Here is a 23403-nt window from a genome sequence, read left to right on the forward strand (position 1 = left end):
CCCTTGCCCTTCTTGAAACTAGTGGTTTCACTAACCATCAACAATTGGTGCTCCTTCTTGATTTCTACTTTCGCGGCGTCGAACATCGCAAATAGCTCAAGGATCATCATATCTATCCCTGTTAAGTTATAGTTCATCACGAAGCTCTAGTAGCTTGGTGGCAATGTCTTTGGAGAAACATCACTATCTCATCTGGAAGATTAACTCCCACTCGATTCAAGTGATTGTCGTACCCAGACAATCTGAGTACAAGCTCAACGATTGAGATCTTCTCCCTCAGCTTGTAGGCTAGAAAACTCATCGGAGGTCTCATACCTCTTGACGTGGGCACGAGCCTGAAATCCCAATTTCAGCTCTCGGAACATCTCATATGTTCTGCGACATTTCAAAAATGTCTTCGGCGCCTCAATTTTAAACCATTTAACATTACCGAACTATCATGTAGTCATCAAAACGTGTATGTCAAATGTTCGCAACATCCACAGACCACGTTCGAGGTTCAGCACACCGAGCGGTGCATTAAGGACATAAGCCTTCTACGAAGCAACGAGGACAATCCTCGGTTTACGGACCCAGTCCGCATAATTGCTACTATCAACTTTCAACTAAATTTTCTCTAGGAACATATCTAAAACAGTAGAACTAAAGCATGAGCTATGACATAATTTGCAAGAAACTTTTGACTGTGTTCAGGATAATTAAGTTCATCTTATGAACTCCCACTCAGATAGACATCCCTCTAGTCATCTAAGTGATTACACGATCCGAGTCAACTAGGCCGTGTCCGATCATCACGTGAGACGGACTAGTCATCATCGGTGAACATCTTCATGTTGATCGTATCTACCATACGACTCATGCTCGACCTTTCGGTCTCTTGTGTTCCGAGGCCATGTCTGTACATGCTAGGCTCGTCAAGTCAACCTAAGTGTTTCGCGTGTGTAAATCTGGCTTACACCCATTGTATGTGAACGTTAGAATCTATCACACCCGATCATCACGTGGTGCTTCGAAATGAAAAACTTTCGCAACGGTGCACAGTTAGGGGGAACACTTTCTTGAAATTTTAATGAGGGATCATCTTATTTACTACCGTCGTTCTAAGCAAATAAGATGCATAAACATGATAAACATCACATGCAATCAAAAAGTGACATGATATGGCCAATATCATTTTGCTCCTTTTGATCTCCATCTTCGGGGCTCCATGATCATCATCGTCACCGGCATGACACCATGATCTCCATCATCATGATCTCCATCATCGTGTCTCCATGAAGTTGTCTCGCCAACTTATTACTTCTACTACTATGGCTACCGGTTAGCAATAAAGTAAAGTAATTACATGGCATTGTTCAATGACACGCAGGTCATACAATAATAAAGACAACTCCTATGGCTCCTGCCGGTTGTCATACTCATCGACATGCAAGTCATGATTCCTATTACAAGAACATGATCAATCTCATACATCACATATCATTCATCATATTCTTCTTGGCCATATCACATCACATAGCATACCCTCCAAAAACAAGTTAGACGTCCTCTAATTGTTGTTTGCATGTTTTACGTGGCTGCCATGGGTTTCTAGCAAGAACGTTTCTTACCTACGCAAAAGCCACAACGTGATATGTCAATTGCTATTTACCCTTCATAAGGACCCTTTTCATCGAATCCGATCCGACTAAAGTGGGAGAGACTGGCACCCGCTAGCCACCTTATGCAACAAGTGCATGTCAGTCGGTGAAACATGTCTCACGTAAGTGTACGTGTAAGGTCGGTCCGGGCCGCTTCATCCCACAATGCCGCTGAATCAAGATTGGACCAGTAACAGTAAGCATATTGAACAAAATCAACGCCTACAACTACTTTGTGTTCTACTCGTGCATAGAATCTACCCAATAGACCTAGCACTGATACCACTGTTGGGGAACGTTGCAGAAATTCAAAATTTTCCTACGAGTCACCAAGATCCATCTATGGAGAAACTAGCAACGAGGGGAAGGAGAGTGCATCTACATACCCTTGTAGATCGCTAAGCGGAAGCGTTCAAGAGAACGGGGTTGAAGGAGTCGTACTCGTCGTGATCCAAATCACCGGAGATCTTAGTGCCGAACGGACGGCACCTTCGTGTTCAACACACGTGCAGCCCGGTGACGTCTCCCATGCCTTGATCCAGCAAGGAGAGAGGGAGAGGTTGGGGAAGACTCCGTCCAGCAGCAGCACAATGGCGTGGTAGTGGTGGAAGAGCGTGGCAATCCTGCAGGGCTTCGCCAAGCACCGCGGGAGAGGAGGAGAAAGAGAGGTAGGGCTGCGCCAACAGGAGAAGAACTTTGTGTGTTGGGCTGCCCCTTTGCCTCCACTATATATAGGGGGAGAGGGAGGGCTGCGCCCCCACCTAGGGTTCCCTCCCTAGGGGTGGCGGCAGCCCCAATCCCCATCTGGGTGGTGGCCAAGGGGGGGAGGGGAAACTTGCCCCCCAAGTAAGGTGGGTGCGCCCCCTCCCCAAACCCTAGGCGTCCTGGGCCCTTGTGGGGGGCGCACCAGCCTACCTGGGGCTGGTTTCCTCCCACACTTGGCCCATGCTGCCCTTTGGGGCCGGTGGCCCCACTTGGTGGACCTCCGGGACCCTCCCGGTGGTCCTGGTACGTTACCGATAACACCCGAAACTTTTCCGGTGACCAAAACAGGACTTCCCATATTTAAATCTTTACCTCCGGACCATTCCGGAACTCCTCGTGACGTCCGGGATCTCATCCGGGACTCCGAACAACATTTGGTAACCACGTACATCTATTACCTATAACCCTAGCGTCATCAAACCTTAAGTGTGTAGACTCTATGGGTTCGGGAACCATGCAGACATGACCGAGACGTTCTCCGGTCAATAACCAACAGCGGGATCTGGATACCCATGTTGGCTCCCACATGTTCCACGATGATCTCATCGGATGAACCACGATGTCAAGGACTCAATCAATCCCGTATACAATTCCCTTTGTCCAGCGGTATTATACTTGCCCGAGATTCGATCGTCGGTATGCCGATACCTTGTTCAATCTCGTTACCGGCAAGTCTCTTTACTCGTTCCGTAACACATCATCCCATGATCAACCCCTTGGTCACATTGTGCACATTATGATGATGTCCTACCGAGTGGGCCCAGAGATACCTCTCCGTTACACGGAGTGACAAATCCCAGTCTCGATTCATGCCAACTCAACAGACACTTTCGGAGATACCTGTAGTGCACCTTTATAGCCACCCAATTACGTCGTGACATTTGGTACACCCAAAGCATTCCTATGGTATCCGGGAGTTGCACAATCTCATGGTCTAAGGAAATGATACTTGACATTAGAAAAGCTCTAGCATATGAACTACACGATCTTTGTGCTAGGCTTAGGATTGGGTCTTGTCCATCACATCATTCTCCTAATGATGTGATCCCGTTATCAACGACATCCAATGTCCATGGTCAGGAAACCGTAACCATCTATTGATCAACGAGCTAGTCAATTAGAGGCTTACTAGGGACATGGTGTTGTCTATGTACCCACACATGTATCTGAGTTTCCTATCAATACAATTATAGCATGGATAATAAACAATTATCATGAACAAGGAAATATAATAATAATAACTAATTTATTATTGCCTCTAGGGCATATTTCCAACAGCTGCAGCTCCGGCCTCCTCCCCCTCCATCACCGCGTCGAGTTCGTCGAAGAGCGGGTCGGATGCCGCCTGCTCCTGCCGGAGGAATTGCTGGTTGGCCTCCACATAGGCCTCATCCTGGATGGACTCCGGTATGGCCTGCTGCTCCACCATCTCCACGGCTTGGGCGACGACGAACTCTGCCTCCGCCTCCGCCATGGTGAACCCTCCCGGAGCAGGCTGCTCTGCCTCGTCCTTCTCGGGTGTAGGGGAATAGGATGCAACTCTCAATGTATTGATAAGTGCATATGCACAAGTATATATAGTACATAGGGCAAGTCATATCCTCAACTATACACAAGGAGGAGACTTGGAGTACAAGAATACATGTGCTAAATACATATCTCACCCCCCCCCCCCCCCCGCAGTCGAAGCGACACCATTGTTGACGCAGAGACTGGACCGGAATTCCTTGAAAGACGTCGTAGGCAAGCCTTTGGTCATGATGTCGGCAAATTGTTGGGAGGTGGGAACGTGCAGAACACAAACATGGCCAAGAGCCACCTGATCCCGAACAAAATGGATATCAAGCTCAATGTGCTTGGTGCGATGATGATGAACCGGGTTGGCGGAGAGGTAGACGGCAGAGACGTTGTCGCAGTAGACGACCGTGGCCTTCTCAACAGGGCACGAGAGCTCGTGAAGAAGCTGACGAAGCCAGGAGCACTCAGCAACAACGTTAGCCACAGCGCGGTACTCAGCCTCGGCGCTAGACCGCGAGACGGTGGGCTGCCGCTTGGACGACCACGACACCAGGGATGGTCCAAGGAAGATGCAGTAACCCGAAGTAGAACAACGGGTGTCCGGGTAGCCAGCCCAGTCGGCGTCGGAGTAGGCGACCAGATCAATGGCAGTGGAGGCGCGCAGAGTAAGACCAAGATCCATAGCACCACGGATGTAGCGGAGAATCCACTTAACAGCAGTCCAGTGAACGTCTCGAGGAGCATGCATATGCAGGCAAACCTGCTGAACCGCGTACTGAAGCTCCGGTCGAGTGAGAGTGAGGTACTGGAGAGCACCAACAATGGACCGGTAGAAGCCAGCATCCGGAGTGGGAGTACCATCAGTAGCAAAGAGCTTGGCCTTCATGTCGACAGGAGTGGCGGCCGGTTTGCAGTTAAGCATTCCAGCACGGTCGAGGAGCTCATGAGCGTACTTCCGTTGATGAAGAAAGAAACCATCAGGACGACGCACCACCTCAACACCGAGGAAGTAGTGCAACGAACCCAAGTCCTTGATGGCAAACTCAGCACGGAGACGATCAGTAAGCCGGCGAAGAAGCTCAGAAGTGCATGCCGTCAGGATGATGTCGTCAACATAGAGCAGCAAATACGCCGTGTCGGTGCCCTGGTGATAAACAAACAGCGAAGCATCGGAGCATGTAGAGCGGAAGCCGAGTTGGTGAAGAAACGTTGCGATGCGCTGGTACCAGGCACGAGGAGCCTGCTTGAGCCCATACAATGAGCGTGAGAGCAGACACACATGATCAGGACACGCCGGGTCAACAAACCCCGTGGGCTACTGACAGAAGACCTGCTCCTCAAGATGACCATGGAGGAATGCGTTGGAGACGTCCATCTGATGAACCGGCCAGGCACGAGAGATCGCTAACTGTAAAACAGTGCGGATCGTCCCGGGCTTAACAACCGGAGCGAAGGTGTCGGTGAAGTCCGCATCGGCGCGTTGCCGGAAACCACGAACAACCCAACGCGCCTTGTAGCGATCAAGAGTGCCATCGGGACGAAGCTTGTGTTTGAAGACCCACTTCCCGGTGATCATGTTAGCGTGCCGGGGACGGGGAACAAGCTGCCAAGTTTGGTTCCGCTGCAAAGCGTCGAACTCCTCCTGCATGGCGGCCATACAAAGAGGGTCACGGAGAGCGGCCCGAACCGAGGACGGCAGCGGGGAAGGAGCGGACGTCGAGGCGGTGCAGACGTAGTCATCCGCATAGCGGGAACTCGGGCGGAAGACACCGGTGCGCGAGCGGGTGACGGGCCCGGCCGTCTGAGCATTCGCGGGTGGCGGTGAGGCCGTGGCATCCACGGCGTCCACGGGAGAGGCAGTGGCCTCCATGTCGTCGACGGGAGAAGCGGGCCGAGCGGAAGTCGAGTCCACGGTGTCGGGGGAACCAGGCGACGGGGCGGGCGACCGAGGCGGGGTCGAAGCCGCGCCGGGAGAGGCCGCACCAGGGGAGGCGGCGCCAGTAGAGGCCAACCCAGCCGGCGGCCCAACATGCGGCCCAGCATGCATGGCGGGGGACCGGGACGACATGGGCGACGTCGACGCGGCTCTAGGCGACGAGGGCGTCGAGCCGGAGGAGGAAGCCGCGCATGGCCCTGATCTGGAGGAGGGCGCCATGGGCGGGGGTGTCGGAGCACCCAAGGCCGGCAGCTGGCGGCGGCGCGGAGGAGAACCCGCCGCGGGAGGGAAAGACGGCACCACCTGTTCCTGTGCAAAGGGAAACACAAGCTCATCAAAGTACACGTGTCGTGAGGTGATGACACGGTGAGACACAGGGTCGTAGCAGCGATAACCCTTAGTGTTGGCCGGGTAACCAAGGAAGACACATGGAACAGAACGAGGAGCGAGTTTATGAGCGGTGGTGGCGGTGGTGCTGGGGTAGCAACGGCAACCGATAATACGGAGACCATCGTAGGAGGGAGGAGTGCCATATAAGAGATGGTGAGGCGCATAGTTCCAGCGCGGACGGCATGGCCGGAGATTAAGGAGGAGGGTGGCGGTGGCGAGGGCATCGGGCCAAAACCGAGAGGGCATGTAGGCATGGAAAAGAAGGGTACGCACACTCATTGAGGGTGCGTAGGATGCGCTCGACACGTCCATTCTGTTGGGAGGTGTATGGACACGTGAGACGAAACACGGTGTCGTGGGAGGAAAGAAGATGGCGGATGGTGAGATTATCGAATTCTTTCCCGTTGTCGGTCTGAAGCGCGAGTATGGGTCGCCCGAACTGTGTGGAGACATAAGCATAGAATGCAATGAGAGTAGCGACAACATCGGATTTCCTACGAAGAGGAAATGTCCACACAAAGTGAGAGTAATCATCCAGTATAACAAGATAATAAAGATAACCAGAATTACTAGGTACTAGAGATGTCCATACATCGCTATGAATCAACTCAAACGGAAAGGATGCAACTGTGGAAGAGGAACTAAAAGGAAGGCGAACATGTTTGCCTAACCGGCAGGCTTCACAGGAGTGAGCGGCAGTTTTATTACATGAAAAGGAAAATCCTCTCATTATTTGACGAAGTGAAGAAGTGCTAGGATGCCCGAGACGAGCATGCCAAAGATCGACGCCGGCGGAAAAAGCTCGAGGACCACCCGGAGATGACAGCGACTGAACTGGGTAGAGGTCGCCGGGACTGTCACAGCGGTGAAGAATCATCCTGGTGCGAGCGTCCTTAACAGAAAAGCCAACTTCGTCAAATTCCATAGTTACAAAATTATCACGAGAAAGATTACGAACGGAAACTAAGATCTGAATGAGATGAGGAGAAACAATGACATTATTAAGAGAGAGAGGTCGAGAGTTAGAAGGAAAGGGTGCAGAACCGACATGAGAGATGGGAAGACTAACACCGTTGCCGATGATGATGCGGGAGGGAGTGGAAGTGAGATGGACAGAGGAGAGGTTACCCGGATGAGCGGACATATGAGCGGTGGCACCGGAGTCCATGATCCAATCGCCACCACCACCGGAGTAGGGTGGCGGCTGCAGCAGCACCGCCAGAAGGGTCAGGTCATAGTAGGGGGCACCGTATGCGCCAGGGGCGCCGTACGCGCCGTAGGAGGGCGCGGCAGGAGGGGCGCCGTGCGTGCCGTTGGCGCCGAGAGGCGCGGCCAGGAGCGCCTGGTGGGTGCTCGGGCGGGGGCCGAGGATGCCCGGGGCGGGGGGCCGCGGCACGGGCATACTGTATGCATGCACGACCCCTGTCCAGGGGTTGTAGCCACCTGCCCAGGGTGGCGGGGGCTGCTGCTGGGGAGCTTGACCACCACCGCCGCCACCTTTGCCTCCGCCTTGGCGTTGACCGCCGCGACCACGGCGACGGTTGCCACCGTTCCCACCATTGCGGGGTGGTTGGGGCGGCTGCGGCACCGGCATAGGATGCGGGACGTCCGGAGGACGGGGCGCCGAGGGTGGTGTAGAGTCGCCGGTGGAGAGGCCGGCGGCGAGCGCGGTGTGGACGGCGCGGGTGCGAAGGTGCTTCATCCGCCGCTCCTCAAGACGAAGATAGGCCACCGCCCGCTCGTAAGTAGGGTTGGCCATGAGGGTGAGGTTGGAGGCGGCGTTGCCGAAGTCCTCGTTGAGGCCGGCGGTGAGCGTCGAGAGGAGAAGCTCGTCGCCCACCTTGAACCCGACGTCATTGAGCTCGTCGGAGAGGGTCTTGAGCCGGAGACAGAAGGCGGCGATGGTGGAGTCGTTCTGGTGACACCCAAAAAATTCCTGCTGCAAGAAAACAATCCGTTGAAGCTTGTTGTCAGTGAAGAGGCCATTGATCTTGGTCCACACCGTGTAAGCATCGTCCCCATCGTGAACGACGGTGTGGAAGATGTCCGGAGAGACTGTGAGGAAGAACCACCGGATGAGGGTGGCGTCGATGGCGAGCCAGTTGGCGTCGTGGGCGTCGGCGAAGAAATTGGCGAGACCGTCCACATGATCACGAAGGTTGTACTCACGGAAGAGGAGATTGAAGTAGATTTTTCAGGCATAGTAGTTTGCGGAGGTGTGGGAGAGGATGATGGGGACGTGATCGGAGAGGTGGATGTTGCGGATGTCGACGGCTTGGGGCTCATCGGGCTCGGACCCGTAGGAAGAGTCGAACGGGTTGCTAGGGGGTGCGCTGGAGGAGGAGGAGGTGCCGAGGGCCGACATGGCAGTGGGGGAGGATGGTGGCGCGGGGTGGGATCGGGAGGGGGGTTTAGGGTTTCGGGAGGGAGGCGGCTCGGGGTGAGCTGCGGTGGGCGGCAGGGAGGGTAGGGGCGCGGCGGGGAGGGTGGAGGCGCAGCGGGGAGAGGGTGGTGGTGGAGGGAGGGAGGAGGCGCGGCGGCCGGGGAGGCGGCGGCGCGGTTCAGCGGGAGCGGCGGCGGCCTGGAGAGGCGACGGCGGCGCGGCTAGGGCTGGGACCGAGGGTTAGGCTGGTACCATGTAGAGGAATAGGATGCAACTCTCAATGTATTGATAGGTGCATATGCATAAGTATATATAGTACATAGAGCAAGTCATATCCTCAACTATACACAAGGAGGAGACTTGGAGTACAAGAATACATGTGCTAAATACATATCTCAACATCGGGATCTGCCACCACCATCGGCTCCGGCAGCAGCTCTCCCTCCTCCTCCGGCTCTCGCGAGTCCGGAGGCAGCCTAACAGCGATCTGGGCGGCGTGCCTTACCTGGATCTCCTCCGCGATCTGCCTTCGACGCTCCAGCGTGAGCATAGTGTACGTGGTGATCAGTCGCCGGACCATGGCAATGCCGGAAAGCGTAGGAGAGTGGGGGAGAGGAAGCGAACGGGCTCGTGTGGCAGCGCAGAAAGGAAGGAGGTGGATGGGCTAGGTTTGGGGAACGTCGGCCGCCTTTGGCCTGTCGGTCAGTCTGGACGTTTGAGACCCGTTTGAGACGCCCGTCTAGCTTAGATTTTCATGATCGGGCGGGCCGTCCGGGCGTATGAGGTCGCCTTTGGGCGCCCGGCTGTAGATGCTCTAAAAAGACAACCTTCACTCCCTTCTTGCTGCCCACAACATCCATTTCCTTTCTCGATGCTCACAGCGTCCACTATCACCTCCGGCGGACTGGTATTGTTCTCGAAGGAGGAACGGATCGGAGGAGGAGAAGTGCTGGAATAATTACACCAACCATTTTGGTAGACATAAGGATCATATGTCTCCTCGAAATGTTAGCATAATTTGTACAATTAGGTGGGAATAAAATGATAACTCGATGGCGAGATGTGATGTGTGGAGTGAAATCCTCGTCGTGCTTGAAACTGTGAGAAGCGGAGAATCCATGTGGAACATGGTCCTCGGAATGGAGTCACAAGCACCCCGAAGCTGAAATTGCAGCTAGAAACGTGTCGCCGGCGCTTAAGAGCATCTTCAGCCGTTGGCCCTCCACAGGGCGCGTAAAATCGTCGTTTGGGGGCGAGCCAGCGCAAAAAATCTGCCTCGGGGCGAGTGGGTTCCCAGTCGCCGACTCGAGGGCCGCCCGCAGATACCGTCTAAGAAAAAAAAATCATTCGGCAAAGTTCGGCTAAACTCGGCTAAAATTCGGCAAACTTGGCATATATTAGACATGTTCGACAATTTACATAGCAAATTTATCTAAAAGAAAGGCCGAAACTAAGGGGCAAAGAAGTCGCTGAACGCGAAGTAGTCGCTGCCATCCTCGTCGGCGGCGGCGGCGGCGGCAGCCTTCTCCTCCTTAACGCGGCCGCCCCTTCTGGACCTCTGCCCGGCGTCGCCATGGCGGACCGGTGGCGGTGGCGGCGCGTCGTCGACGTCGCTGTCGTCGAGGACGAGGACGCCTCCTTAGTCGCGGCCCCGGCGGCGCACTGGCGCTCCATCTCCACCTTGAGATAGTTGTCGCGCGCCCATTTCAGGGCCACCTCCTTGTTGAGCTCCACGCCATGCTCCGTCTTCACGGCAGGGAGCCCTGCCTCCGTTTTCACGGCCGCGAGCCCCGGCTCCATCTTTGGTTTGACAAAAAGCGGAGGAGCCGACGAGGAGGCGCGCCGACCGCCCTCGTTTATGACGATGTCGGCGCTGCAAGTGCGCCGGCCGAGCGGCGTCTCCGCTGCGGGCTCGGCCTTGACGCCGAGCAACGTCGGCGAGCCGGAGGAGTGGGAAGAAGAACGGGAGGAGGAGTGGGAGGAGGAACCGAACCTCCTGGGCATCCATTGCCCGCCGCGCCGGCGATGGGCCGGGGTGGCCGCCCTCGAGGTACGACAACACGTCGTCGAGCGTGCGGCCGGGGGCGCCCCACCACACGCGGCGCCCCTCGCTGTTCTTGACGCCGCCCACCACCGGCGCCCCGTCGGTGGACACCAGCCTCTGGTCCTAGCGGCGCTGGAAGTACACCGCCCACGCCGCGTGGTTGTCGGCGACGTACTAGGGGAGGGCAAACTGCTCCTCTGTGAGGGAGTCCTGCACGCGGTCAATCTCAGCGGCGAAGTAGGCGGGGCGCGCCTCGACGTCGGGCACCGGGGGAATGGGCACTCCCCCGTTGCTGAGTCTCCACCCCATCGGCCCGGCGCGCATGTCCGGTGGTGCCAGGATGTTCGCCTCGAACCGGAGCCACGCCTCCCACTCGTGAAGCGAGCGGTGGCCGAAGCCGTTGGCCGCCGTCGCGTAGCCGGGGAAACGCGCGGCCATCGGGCTTGGGAGTGAGGGAGAGGAAGGGAAGAAACGTCGGCGGCTGCGCACGAGAGAGGGAGAGCTCGCGACGGTCAATGGGCTAGGGCTGGTGTGGCCAGAGGCGAGGGAGGCCACCAGCTTATATAGCCGCGCCTGTGTGTACGCGTGGCGGGAGGGGAGGCGTCGTCGCGCCGCCCCGTGACGCGCCGCCCGTGATGAGGAATCAATGGCAAGGCTGACCGGCGGCGGCAGCGCGGCAGCCTTGGCATTCATTCCTGCGGGAACCGGGGCGATGAGGGCGACGAAGCGGCCGTCTTGCTGATTCGGCGGGCCCGCGGCTCTTTCACGCCAAAACCACTCGCCCCGGCGCCCCCGGGCGCCCCCTAGCGCGTCGGGTTCGGTCTGGGTCCGCCGGCGCTGATTTCGGCCCAAACCGGCGAAAAAGGACTCCTGGCGGCGCGACTGGGCCGTTTTTTTGGCGCCGGCGCAAAAAAATCGCCTGGCGGGGGGGGGGGGCGTGTTGGGGGCACGGCTGGAGATACTCTAAATCGCCCCCAAAACTGGCATCCCGTAGGAATCATCCTCACCCTTGTTGTCATGCTTGTAGTCATCCTAGCCCTCACACCGTGCTTGGGTTAACCGGATGTTGTTGGTTTAACTGATTATATGTGTATTGTAAATTAAGAAAAAAATGTCCCACTGACGAGTGGGTCCCACGATACGAAGGCGGTCATTATGGAGACTCTGACTTTGCACATCACGTCGGCAACCTCCATACCCATATAGAGCGTGCTCCAATGCAAATGGAGGCCATCAATATAGCGACTCTGTTAGAGCTTCTCTAACATCGTCTTCATTGCAATGTAATCTTATTTCATCAATACAAGTATCCTTATTTTTTTTAACCATGCAAGAGGCATGCATGTGTTATATAAAAGATTCAATTGTTTGTTAAGTAAACCTTTTCTGTTTTAAAGCTAAGTAAATTTGTTCTTAAACTTTGCTAACAAATGTTTTTTATTTTCTAATGTTGTAATAACAGTTTTCTCTAATGTACTTTCCTACTTTATTTTGAATGTTTCTACTGCATTATGTGCATGTACTTTCCTCGTTATTTTGAACGTTTCTACTGCATTATGTGCATCTTCACTTTTGCTGGCTAAGAAACTTATAAACATTTACTGAATGTCAAGTATCTCCTGGTTTTGTGATTAGAACATCAGCATTAGGGGAGAAGGGCAGACACTAACCATGTTTTGAATAAACAGCCCTTTTAATGGCTTATAAAGTACTAGTACCAAGGAAATATAAACACAATAAGTACACAACCGGCATCTACACGATTGGGATACACAAAACCAATATCAACACACATACATCAAGGATCACGTTGGTAAAGAGCAAAGATATACAAGACGAAAGCTATGGCTAAACGGATTAAAAAACAAAAAGAAAGAGAGAAAAGGTACAACAACAATCCACGCCAAGCAGCTATTGAGCCAACGAAAAAGATGGAATCACATAGTCTGAACATGGACACAAACAAGCAAACTGGAAACCACGAACACACTGAGCAAAGCCACCGAGGGTTGTCCGAAACATCCGTCGATGCACAAGTGACGCTAGTCACGAATCAATTGGTGAGAAGAGACGGTACCGCCAAAACCCCAGGTCATCCGCAGCCCGCCAACGAAGGAGGCCGAGCCCCACCGCCACCGTCATTGGCACCTGCACGAGCTTCGTTGATGACGGCTTCTTGCGGCGATGACATGAAAGGAAGGGGACATGTGTGTTGATGGTGGCAGGCTAGGGCTCCTCCGGGTCGCCGGATGTGGGTACGCCGGGGGTTAGTTGGGGCGTCCGACACAAGCCTCTTGGGAAATGAGAGGCCATGGGTCGGACGCCGCCATAAGCGGTAGAGCCTGTTAGGGTGTGATCCCTCTCGATGGGCATGGCCCTCCTGCAGTGAAAGAGTTCCATGGAGGCCGCCGGCATTTTTCTAGACAAAAGCCCGCCGGCATTGCCTCGCATTGGCCGGCGATGGCGTCGATCGGCACCTCGCTAGAATTGGCAGCAGGAAGGGTTTGGGAATGTTGAGGTCATCACCTCAGCACAAACCAAACACACGTTTATACGGGTGGTGCCAGGGAAACCAGGCCAAAACCAAAGTTACATCTGGTGCCCCGATCATGGCACGTACAACGAGGTTTCGGCTCCCCCCCCCCCCCCCCCCCCCGTGTTGATGGTGGCAGGCTAGGGCTCCTCCGGGTCGCCGGATGTGGGTACGCCGGGGGTTAGTTGGGGCGTCCGACACAAGCCTCTTGGGAAATGAGAGGCCATGGGTCGGACGCCGCCATAAGCGGTAGAGCCTGTTAGGGTGTGATCCCTCTCGATGGGCATGGCCCTCCTGCAGTGAAAGAGTTCCATGGAGGCCGCCGGCATTTTTCTAGACAAAAGCCCGCCGGCATTGCCTCGCATTGGCCGGCGATGGCGTCGATCGGCACCTCGCTAGAATCGGCAGCAGGAAGGGTTTGGGAATGTTGAGGTCATCACCTCAGCACAAACCAAACACACGTTTATACGGGTGGTGCCAGGGAAACCAGGCCAAAACCAAAGTTACATCTGGTGCCCCGATCATGGCACGTACAACGAGGTTTCGGCTCCCCCCCCCCCCCCCCCCCCCCCCCCCCCCCCCCTTTTCTCTCTATACGAGCTGAGATCAACAAATTCCAACACAGGAAAGTCGAGACTTTCTTTGCATGTGCCGCTTTCCCACGAGGCCATGATGACCTTTCCGGCGACGAGGCAGTACGACCCACTCCGACCAAATCATGGCCTAATCACACGCAAATCCGCAACCTTCCAAGCCCTCCCATCAATCAAAATCGTCCTATATAGTACCGTGCTCCACCCCTCTCCACCGGCTCACCGCAACACGCCTCCCCCAGTGCCACTCCGTTTCCCAAGCACACGCGGCAGCATCATTCACAGGAGAGCTAGCTTAGCTCCCTTCGCTTCACGTGTCCATCTCCATCCCCGACCACCAACCGTCGCCAACTTGCCATGGACAAGACCTAGCCAGCTCGTGCCTTTTGGTCCTTGGGAGTTGGGAGAGAGATCCTCCGGAGCTGGCCAAGGCATGGCATTGGAGGCCGTGTTCTCCCGCGCTGCTGCTGGTCTCTTCGGTCGCTGCGCCATGGCGGGGACGGGGGCGGGGGGAGCTTGGAATGGTCTCTTCGGTGGGGGCGAAGGGTTGGCGGGCTTGGACGGCGGGGACTGGGACGCCGCCGCCGCCGCCGCGTTCTCGTCCATGCTGCTGCCTCAAGCTGCGTTCCAGGAGCTGGATATCTCCGCCGTCGCCGCTGCTACCGCTCCGCAGGAGGAGTCCGTAGGTGGCGGCGAGATGAGCGCGGCCGGCGTGGGTCAGGATGACGCTGCGCCCGTGGCGGCGGCGGCGACGGGGCGGAGGAAGCGGCGGCGGACGAGGACGGCCAAGAACTCGGAGGAGGTGGAGAGCCAGCGGATGACCCATATTGCCGTCGAGCGCAACCGCCGCAAGCAGATGAACGAGTACCTCGCCGCGCTCCGCTCCCTCATGCCGCCCTCCTACGCGCAAAGGGTAACATTCACAGCCGCCATTGGCCTCCTCGACCCCTTTGCTTTTGTTACTAAAGTGTGCGCTATTGCTGTGTCTACGTAGGGTGATCAGGCATCTATAGTTGGAGGTGCGATCAACTTCGTCAAGGAGCTGGAGCAGTTGCTCCAGACCCTGGAGACGCACAGGCGGACACGGGAACCCGCGGCAGCCGTCGACGGCGGGGAAGCGCCGCCACCGCCGTTCGCCAACTTCTTCACCTTCCCTCAGTACTCAATGAGCGCTACCTCGGCACCGGCGCCTCCTCCGGCCACCGATGAGGGTGAGGGTGCCGACGGCTGCCCCGGGGCGGAGGCGTCCGGATCAAAGCCGTCGGCGGTGGCGGACGTGGAGGTGACCATGGTGGAGAGCCACGCTAACCTGCGGATGCTGTCCCGGCGGCGGCCGAGGCAGCTGCTGCGGCTGCTGGTGGGGCTGCAGGGCCACCGGCTCACGGTGCTGCACCTCAACATGAGCAGCGCCGGCCACATGGTGCTCTACTCGCTCAGCCTCAAGGTACGTAGCACGCCTACACGTTCTCCCCGTACAAGTAAACAATTCCGGCTTTTGTGATATGCATGCATATGGCTCTCAGTCCAAGGGGTTTACGGCAGTACCTATATCTGGTTAGCAATATCATACTGCTTCAGTCTGAAACAAGCTGGTGCCTAGGTTTCCTTGCTTTTTGTATTTTGCGTTGTCCCGGACAGCAAACGCCTCCAAATTCTCCCAGCTGTTTACTTTAATGGACCTCAGCAAACCTAGCTAAAATTGTCCGGCGTGTTTCCAGTTGGAACCGCTGTCTAGTAACTTAAATTACTGATGGGATCGTACGATGTGAGCTGGGGCTATAACCCTAGGCCTAGTAACAACAGCTTTGCGATTCCTTCCTAAAAATATATACAAGATCACTTAAATGCATCATTCAAGCTAATTTAGCCCTAGGCGTAATCTGCGTAATCTGATGGCTGGAAATATTTGCAGGTGGAGGACGATTGCCAACTTACCTCCGTGGATGAGATCGCCACCGCGGCCCATCAGATCGTCGAGAAGATCCAAGAAGAGCAAGAGCTTACTGTGGCGGCTTAGGGCAGCATCTCACCTTACATTATGCAATGCGCAACATTAGTTTATTCTAGCAAGTTAGGTGACTCGTGTGCAAACCAATAAAGTCCATCTGTGCAATGCAATGCTTACTGCTGAATCCATGGATGAAAAATAATGAATTTGTTCATAATGTGCATCAGTAGATGTTGCATGTAGAGTAGCTAGGCATGTGTTGTTTCTTCGGTTTAAAACGCGGGGCATGCAATGCAATGCTTCCAAACCACTTCAAAGATGAAGGCAGAGAACAATTCCATGCATGGCAGACATGACATATGGCATTCCCTGTGGCCTACCGTGCTCCATAGGATCGGACACTGTTGTCAGCTGCGCTGTTCCTCAACCTCCTCGGTGCATCCTGTTCCCCCCGTGAAGCACCATTTCCTGCCAAAACACCAACAGACAACATCTCCCTTTTAGTTCCAAAACGAGTAGTATGACTGATTAGATCCTTAATCGGGTATACTGGATACTGGATATTAGAGTAATGCATACATATCTTCAGTGTGCCATAACAAAAGTCCGTTTCTGTAAAGAAGGTGGAGCCTTTTAGAGAAAGCAGCATAGCACAGACATGAGCACGGGTCAGGCAGTACTGAAAAGTGAAAAGCCAATCGATGCCAAGACAAGGAGAAGAGAAGAGCTCCAGAACACAGGGTACGAGTTGTGCCGTGTCGTCCCATTGACCCAAGGAAAAAGATTCTAGAACAGGGCGCTTTACCGGAATAGCCTTTTACCATTTCCATGTAAGCATGATTGACCGAATAGTGGAGAGGGCTGCTCCGTTTCTGCGAACAGCGATGCTCTGCACCCGGCTGATTCGACCGACGGGACAAAGCACATGCGCAGCTTTGCTCCCATGCAGCATGTCGCGTTCCGCCCCCGAGATGTTCTGCTCCCATCGATGTAACTTCGCCCACGTAAAAGGGTGGAGCCTCGCCTGGGAGTAAAATAATGTACTAGAAAGGCAGCAACTTCAGTGGAGACACCATCCGTCCAAAGGTTTGAGTTAGGGAAAGATGTGCAACTCACAGAAGTACCGTTGTTTTACAGTCATGTACTGTATCATATTTGGTGTGCATGTTTCCTGAAGAAAAATGGATATGCATCATCAGCGCCCGTGAGTCCAAGCATGTGAGTGCCCGTGAAAATGACAGATCCGGGTACCAAGGGCGGGCAATAGGGTAGTATATTCGTACGAATTCACCGACGATATAGATTATTAATGGTCCATATGCTTAGAGGCCGCTTGTAGCAATAGGGACCAAAAGAGGTAGAGCATCATGGCTTGAAACATGCCAAAACAGGTTGTACGCCAGGACAAAAATTGCTCTTAATTAACCAGTCTCAAAAGCAGACATGACATGCAAGATTCTTGTTAATTATCCATTGGTTAGTGGAACAACCATAGCTTAATACAGTAGTGAATGTGGAGAACCAATCTCAATCCCATGACATAGATCACATCTTTGCAAGTGCTATAGTAAAAAGACCTACAGATGTTGTGGACCTGTTCCAGGAATTCATAACCTTCGCGTTCTCAGCTGAGAGCTTAACATTGGTAGAACCGATAACACGGTATCAGGAAAATCATAATCAACTGTGAATTCAATAATACGCAGATTAATAAATTCCCAATACGGTCATCTGACATAACAGCTCCTGACTGACCAAATTTAGGTCAAGATGGCTCTTAGAGAGGTCCACCTGTAACTAGCAGCCTGTAACAGTTTAGCAAAGCAGTCCCAGTACAGCATACGGCTTTCTTTTCGAACTGACTGCTCATCATAAGATAAATATGCTAGGATTTTACTTCTAAAAACCTTTGGGAAAACAGCTAAATGTAATCATGTCTTCAGGCTGTTGGAAACTTCTCAAAAATAATTACTCCCTCTGTAGTGATCTAAACGCTCTTATATTTCTTTACAAAGGGAAGTACCAGTTAACCAACACTTCTGAGCTCACAACCTCGTCACTAGAGCTCCTAATCAAAACAAGAATGATAGTGGTTTACCTTAAGACATTGGATGAGATATGCTTCACTTGCATATTCTACCACTCCATTAATCTTTGAGAATAAACTCAAGCCTGAAAGGAATCACTAGAGGAAGCAAAGGCCGCGTTCACAAATCACTGAAGGATACACAACAACAACAGCTTCCATGGCTTTGCCTCTATCAGATCTACTGTGTATTGAGTTATACACGCATGGACACCTTGTTATCTCAACTTTCATGCAATGAAAAGGGATCATACATGTGAAAACATGTTGGAAGAAGAAGGTAAGAATATTAATGCAATTAAAAAACATGAAATATAAGGTACAAGTACAAACCATGCCAACCGAATTGTACACATGTTACAGTTTAAAAGTGCATAGGTTACCATCAACCAAAGTGTAGCCTGTGGACAACTGGAGATCAGCAGCTGCGACCCCCATCAAATAAAAGCAAACAACAAATAGACAACTTAACAGATACGCAATTTCATTTGTATGGGCTCTTAATAAATAATTCCACTTGAAGAAAGAGACTAGGTATAGGAAAAGGGGAGACAATGATGGAGAAAGAGGATGAATAAGGGGCCATAAAGTAAAGCATAAGCAGATTTTTCCTGAAGTTGCCAATGGGAACAAAAGATGAACCAGCAGCAGCATCACAAAAAAAGACAACTTAAAATCTAAAATCCACTGTCGGTTGGTGTGATATTTTATCATGCAAGACAGCTTCCTCTGTGCTTGAGCTCCAGAACAACAATGATGTGCTTTGCTACATCTATCAAGAAAGGAATTTTTGGGTACATGAATGGTGAATCATAACTCTGAAATTTATTGTTGAAGCTTCAATATAGTGAGATTTAATACTCCCTCCGTCCCTAGATACATCTGTATCTAGGCAAATCTAAGACAAGAATTTTGGGACGGAGGGAGTAGTAAACGGAGAACATGGTAAAATCTCAAGTGCTGTACCTGTAGTTTTCTTTTTACAAAATATCCTTAGATGTTTGATAACCAGAGCTTAGCATGCTTTCTCAAACAACATGTATGAATGATGAGGTGCATGCAATGCAAGTGAACTATAATGTGTAATTTCGAGAAGATAATTATGAATTCGTGAGTTCTGTATAACTGATAAAATTACTGATGCTTAGGTGAACAGATGAGCATATTTATTTCACAATTGATATTCACGAGTTCTCTGGTGTAAATGTGCAATATAGCTTGGAGAGCAAAGACATAGAGAAGACTTTTGATACAGCAGCCTCATGCTTTGTCATAATCAAGATGATACTAAATATATTTTACCTACCAAATTCAAGAAAAAAAATACTCCCTCCGATCCAAATTAATTGACGCAGCTTTAGTACAACTTCAATTAATTTGGATCTGAGGGAGTAGCATGTTCTCAACTCGTTTAAGCATGTGGAAACTCGTTCCTTACTGTGCACCTACCATATAATGCGATGACCAGTAGGCCTGACGGAGGCAGGAACAACTTTAAGGTGTGGCGGAGGTACCTATTATATGCAGCTCAGCTCAAATATTCAAACATGTACTATATATACTAGGTATACATGGCAAAATTTAGGTATGGCACAAGCCAACCTTGCCAGATTGCTGGCTACGCCACTTCAACAGGAGAGAGATTACTGCTAGGAAAAAGAGCATAGATATAGAAAATAAACACGCACCCAGCACCTTCATCAGCACAAAAATGGTTGTAATAAAAAAAACAGAAATTGGAGGTCGTGTTATGCTTGCTTATTTCCATATTTATTCCAGAAACCATTAAAAACTTGGTAAACAGAGTAGGGATTGTCCCTGGTAGTTGAAGCAGGGCGTGGCCGCATGAGACTAGTTTAATTAGCATTTTCCGTTATTAGGATTGTTTAGAGAAAATGGGACACGGGAGTTGGCTCTAACAGAAAAATAAATGCACAAGTACAAAATTTAGTTCAGCCAAGGAAATAAAACCATCAAGTCCAATTATAGCTTACAGTAATTCTACTCAATGGTTTTGTCCATTCATTACTTTCTGAATTATTTTTCCATACTTTAGCAAAATATGGATTTATTAGCAACCAAATTCGAGCTTTAATCAAAGTAACATTGAATGGCATGTACCCAACTAGTCATAAACTAAAAAGACTAAACCATGGCGAATCTTGGGGATGCTTACTATTAGGTGCCCAAGGGAGTCTTCAGATGAGGTGGACTGCATAGACATTTTTTATTAGTTGTTACTTATCTAATTTGGATTAAATCAACCCTATCCAAAAAGGCCCTAAATGTTTTAATAGTTACCCAATATGCATTATGTTACCATGTACATGAACTTTGTAAACTATAGGGAAGTTTTCACATGTTCAAAGAAATACCAACACAAAAGAGAAGTGATGTATCTCAATCTGGTGCATCTTTCCTCCTTAACGACAGGAGCACACAACAGTACTCCCTCTGTCCCCAAATAGGTGGCACATCTGAGTCAAAAAGTCGATGCTTTCTAAGTTTGATCAAGCATATATAGAAAAATATGAAGATAAAAAATACCAAATCAATATCAATATATCCACCGTCAGATATATCTTCATAATGTATCTATTCAATATTGTAGTTCTTAATAGTTTCCTCTATATATTTGGTCCAACAAAGAGATAGCTGACTTTTTAACTGAATATATAGTATATGCCATATATTTAGGGCTGGAGGGAGTATTGCATTTTCAAATTCATGTATATGCTGCCAACAGAAAGTTCACACCGAAACAACCATATGATAGATAGGCCTACAGCCTAATGAATGTCCAAATGTTTTATTACTATAGTGCAAGTTCTTATATGATACGAGCTTGATGATATACATTGTTCCATGACAAGCACATGCCTACCAATATCATCAGCAAGTGTTGGTCCCCTCCCCCCACCTATCCAACCATCAGCAGGTGTTGGTCTCCACAAACTACAGTTTCTTGATTTTATTACATTAGCACCATCCCCTTTTGGAAATAATAAAACATTGGCGTAGTCTTATTTTATACAAGCTTGATCATCTCCGCTGTTCCATGCTGAACACATGCCTACCAATAGCATCGGCAAGTGTTGCTTCCCAAAACTACAGATTGTTGATCCCCCCAAAGCATCAGCAAGTGTTGGTCTCCCCAAACTACAGATTGTTGATTTTATTACATTCGCACCATCCCCTTTTGGAAATAATGAACATGGACGTAGTTCTTATTTTATACGAGCTCGATCATCTCCACTGTTACATGCTGAACATATGCCTACCAATAGCATCAGCAACCCCCCGCCCCCCAAAAGGCCCGCATCAGCAGGTGTTGGTCTCCCCAAACTACCGACTCTTGATTATTACATTTGCAGCATCCCCTTTTGGAAATAAGAAACATGGCCGTAAGCAATAGGACAAAATGTTGCAATAGTATTCAATACAGATTATATTTAAAATGCATATGGACTTCATAAACTGTACGGAGGTTTTCACAAGTTCAAAGAAATACCAACATGTCTTTTTTTAGCTTTTATGTTCTTGGCTAGCACAGGATTTTGGTTCCCTTGCTTTGGAGGTTTCACCTTGTAAGCTTTTCCAATTTCTTGGTGTTCTTCTTCTAACAAAAAAAAACAATCACACTTCCTGGCACGTGTTTGAGCAAAAAACAAGCAATATCAACACATAAAAGTGAAAGGGCTGACAAGAGAAATCAGGTACCTCAATCTGGTGCACCTTCCCTCCTTAACCACAGGAGGAAACAACAGCATTGTGTTTTCAAGTTCATGCATATCCTGCCAACAAGAAGAACTCGCACACAAAAGCTGGTATACATTAGTTCACTAGACATCCAAATAACAATGATGCAAAGTACTCCCTCTGCATCAGTGTCAAAAAACGTCTTATATTTTGATACGGAGGGAGTAGTTGTTATTTCTTAAGATACTCAGTTACTAGTGCAAGGTCTTATTTGGTATGTGCTCAATGATATCCACTGTTACAGACTGAATAAGGGCAGCCCTCCTCCCCAAAGGACAAATTCTTACATTTGCACCACCCCCTTCTGGAAACAATAAACATTGAAGCAGGCACTGGTCCACTCTTTGCAAGATTGCTACATAAATATTACATGAAGAAGCCAACCTTCAGCTTCTTCCCCAAAATTCACTTGACCATAGCTTGAAGTTGACATTGTGATAAAGGAAACTTGGGCATGCAAGTTAACACGAGCACATCCACTCAAGAAATATTTATCATGCAATAATTACTCTGGTCAACTCACAGATTTCAGATGAGAATGAGATTTTCTCTCCAAGCCACTGCAGCTATACGGTATAAATAATATCAAATTGATATCAATATATCCACCGTCAGATATTTCATAGTGTATTTATTAAATATTGTACTAGTTATTAATAGTTTCTTCCATATATTTGGTCAAACTTAGAAATAGTTAACTTTTTAACTGAATTTATAAGCCATCTATTTAGAGATGGAGGGAATATTGCATTTTCGAGTCCATGTACATGCTGCCAACAAAAGTAGTTCACACCGAAACAACCATATGATAAATAAGCCTACAGCCTACTGAATGTCTGTTTAATTACTAGTGCAGGTTCTTGTATGATACGAGCTCGATGATCTACATTGTTCCATGCCAAGCACATGCCTACCAATATCATCAGCAAGTGTTGGTCCCCCCTTATCCAACCGTCAGCAGGTGTTGGTCTCGACAAACTATAGTTTCTTGATTTTATTACATTAGCACCATCCCTTTTTGGAAACAATAAAACATTGGTGTGATCTTATTTTATACAAGCTCGATCATCTCCACTGTTCCATGCTGAACACTGCCTATTTATAGCATCAGCAAGTGTTGGTCCCCCAAAGCATCAGCAAGTGTTAGTCTCCCCAAACTACAGATTCTTGATTTTATTACATTCGCACCATCCCCTTTTGGAAATAATAAACATGCACGTAGTTCTTATTTTATACGAGCTCGACCATCTCCACTGTTCCATGCTGAATACATGCCTATCAATAGCATCAGCAAGGGTTGCTTCCCCAAACTACAAAGTAATGCATTCAAGGTATTTCTTGCCATTACAGTAGCATCAGCAAGGGCTGCTTCATATGGTTTCTCTTGCAGTCTACTAGTAGCATCAGCATGATAAGTGCTCTTCTAATAAATAATTTCACACTTTTTGGCACGTTTTCGAGCAAAAAACAAGTAATACCAACACATAAAAGTGAAAGGGCTGACAAGAGAAATCAGGTACCTCAATCTGGTGCACCTTCCCTCCTTGACCACAGGAGCAAACAACAGCTTTGTGTTTTCAAGTTCACGCATATCCTGCCAACATGAAGAACTCGCACAGAAAGCTGGTATACATTAGTTCACTAGACATCCAAATAACAATGATGCAAAGTAGTTGTTATTTCTTAAGACATTCAGTTACTAGTGCAAGGTCTTATTTGGTATGTGCTCAATGATATCCACTGTTAGATACTGAATAAGGGCAGCCCCTCCTCCCCAAAGGACAAATTCTTATATTTGCACCACCCCC

The 23403-nt window shown here is 50.4% G+C and overlaps 1 protein-coding gene across 1 annotated transcript; it reads left to right on the top strand.

Annotated features, from left to right (window-relative positions):
* Nucleotides 1-14014: 14014 nt before the first annotated feature.
* LOC123116315 (transcription factor bHLH94) lies at nt 14015-16083 on the top strand. Its single transcript, XM_044537290.1, has 3 exons — nt 14015-14715; nt 14797-15246; nt 15715-16083. Exons 1-3 carry the CDS (start codon nt 14236-14238, stop codon nt 15817-15819), a joined length of 1035 nt encoding a protein of 344 aa, XP_044393225.1. The 5' UTR covers nt 14015-14235; the 3' UTR covers nt 15820-16083.
* Nucleotides 16084-23403: the final 7320 nt, after the last annotated feature.

This window comes from Triticum aestivum, chromosome 5B (assembly GCF_018294505.1).
Source record: "Triticum aestivum cultivar Chinese Spring chromosome 5B, IWGSC CS RefSeq v2.1, whole genome shotgun sequence".
NCBI classification, from domain to species: Eukaryota; Viridiplantae; Streptophyta; class Magnoliopsida; order Poales; family Poaceae; genus Triticum; species Triticum aestivum.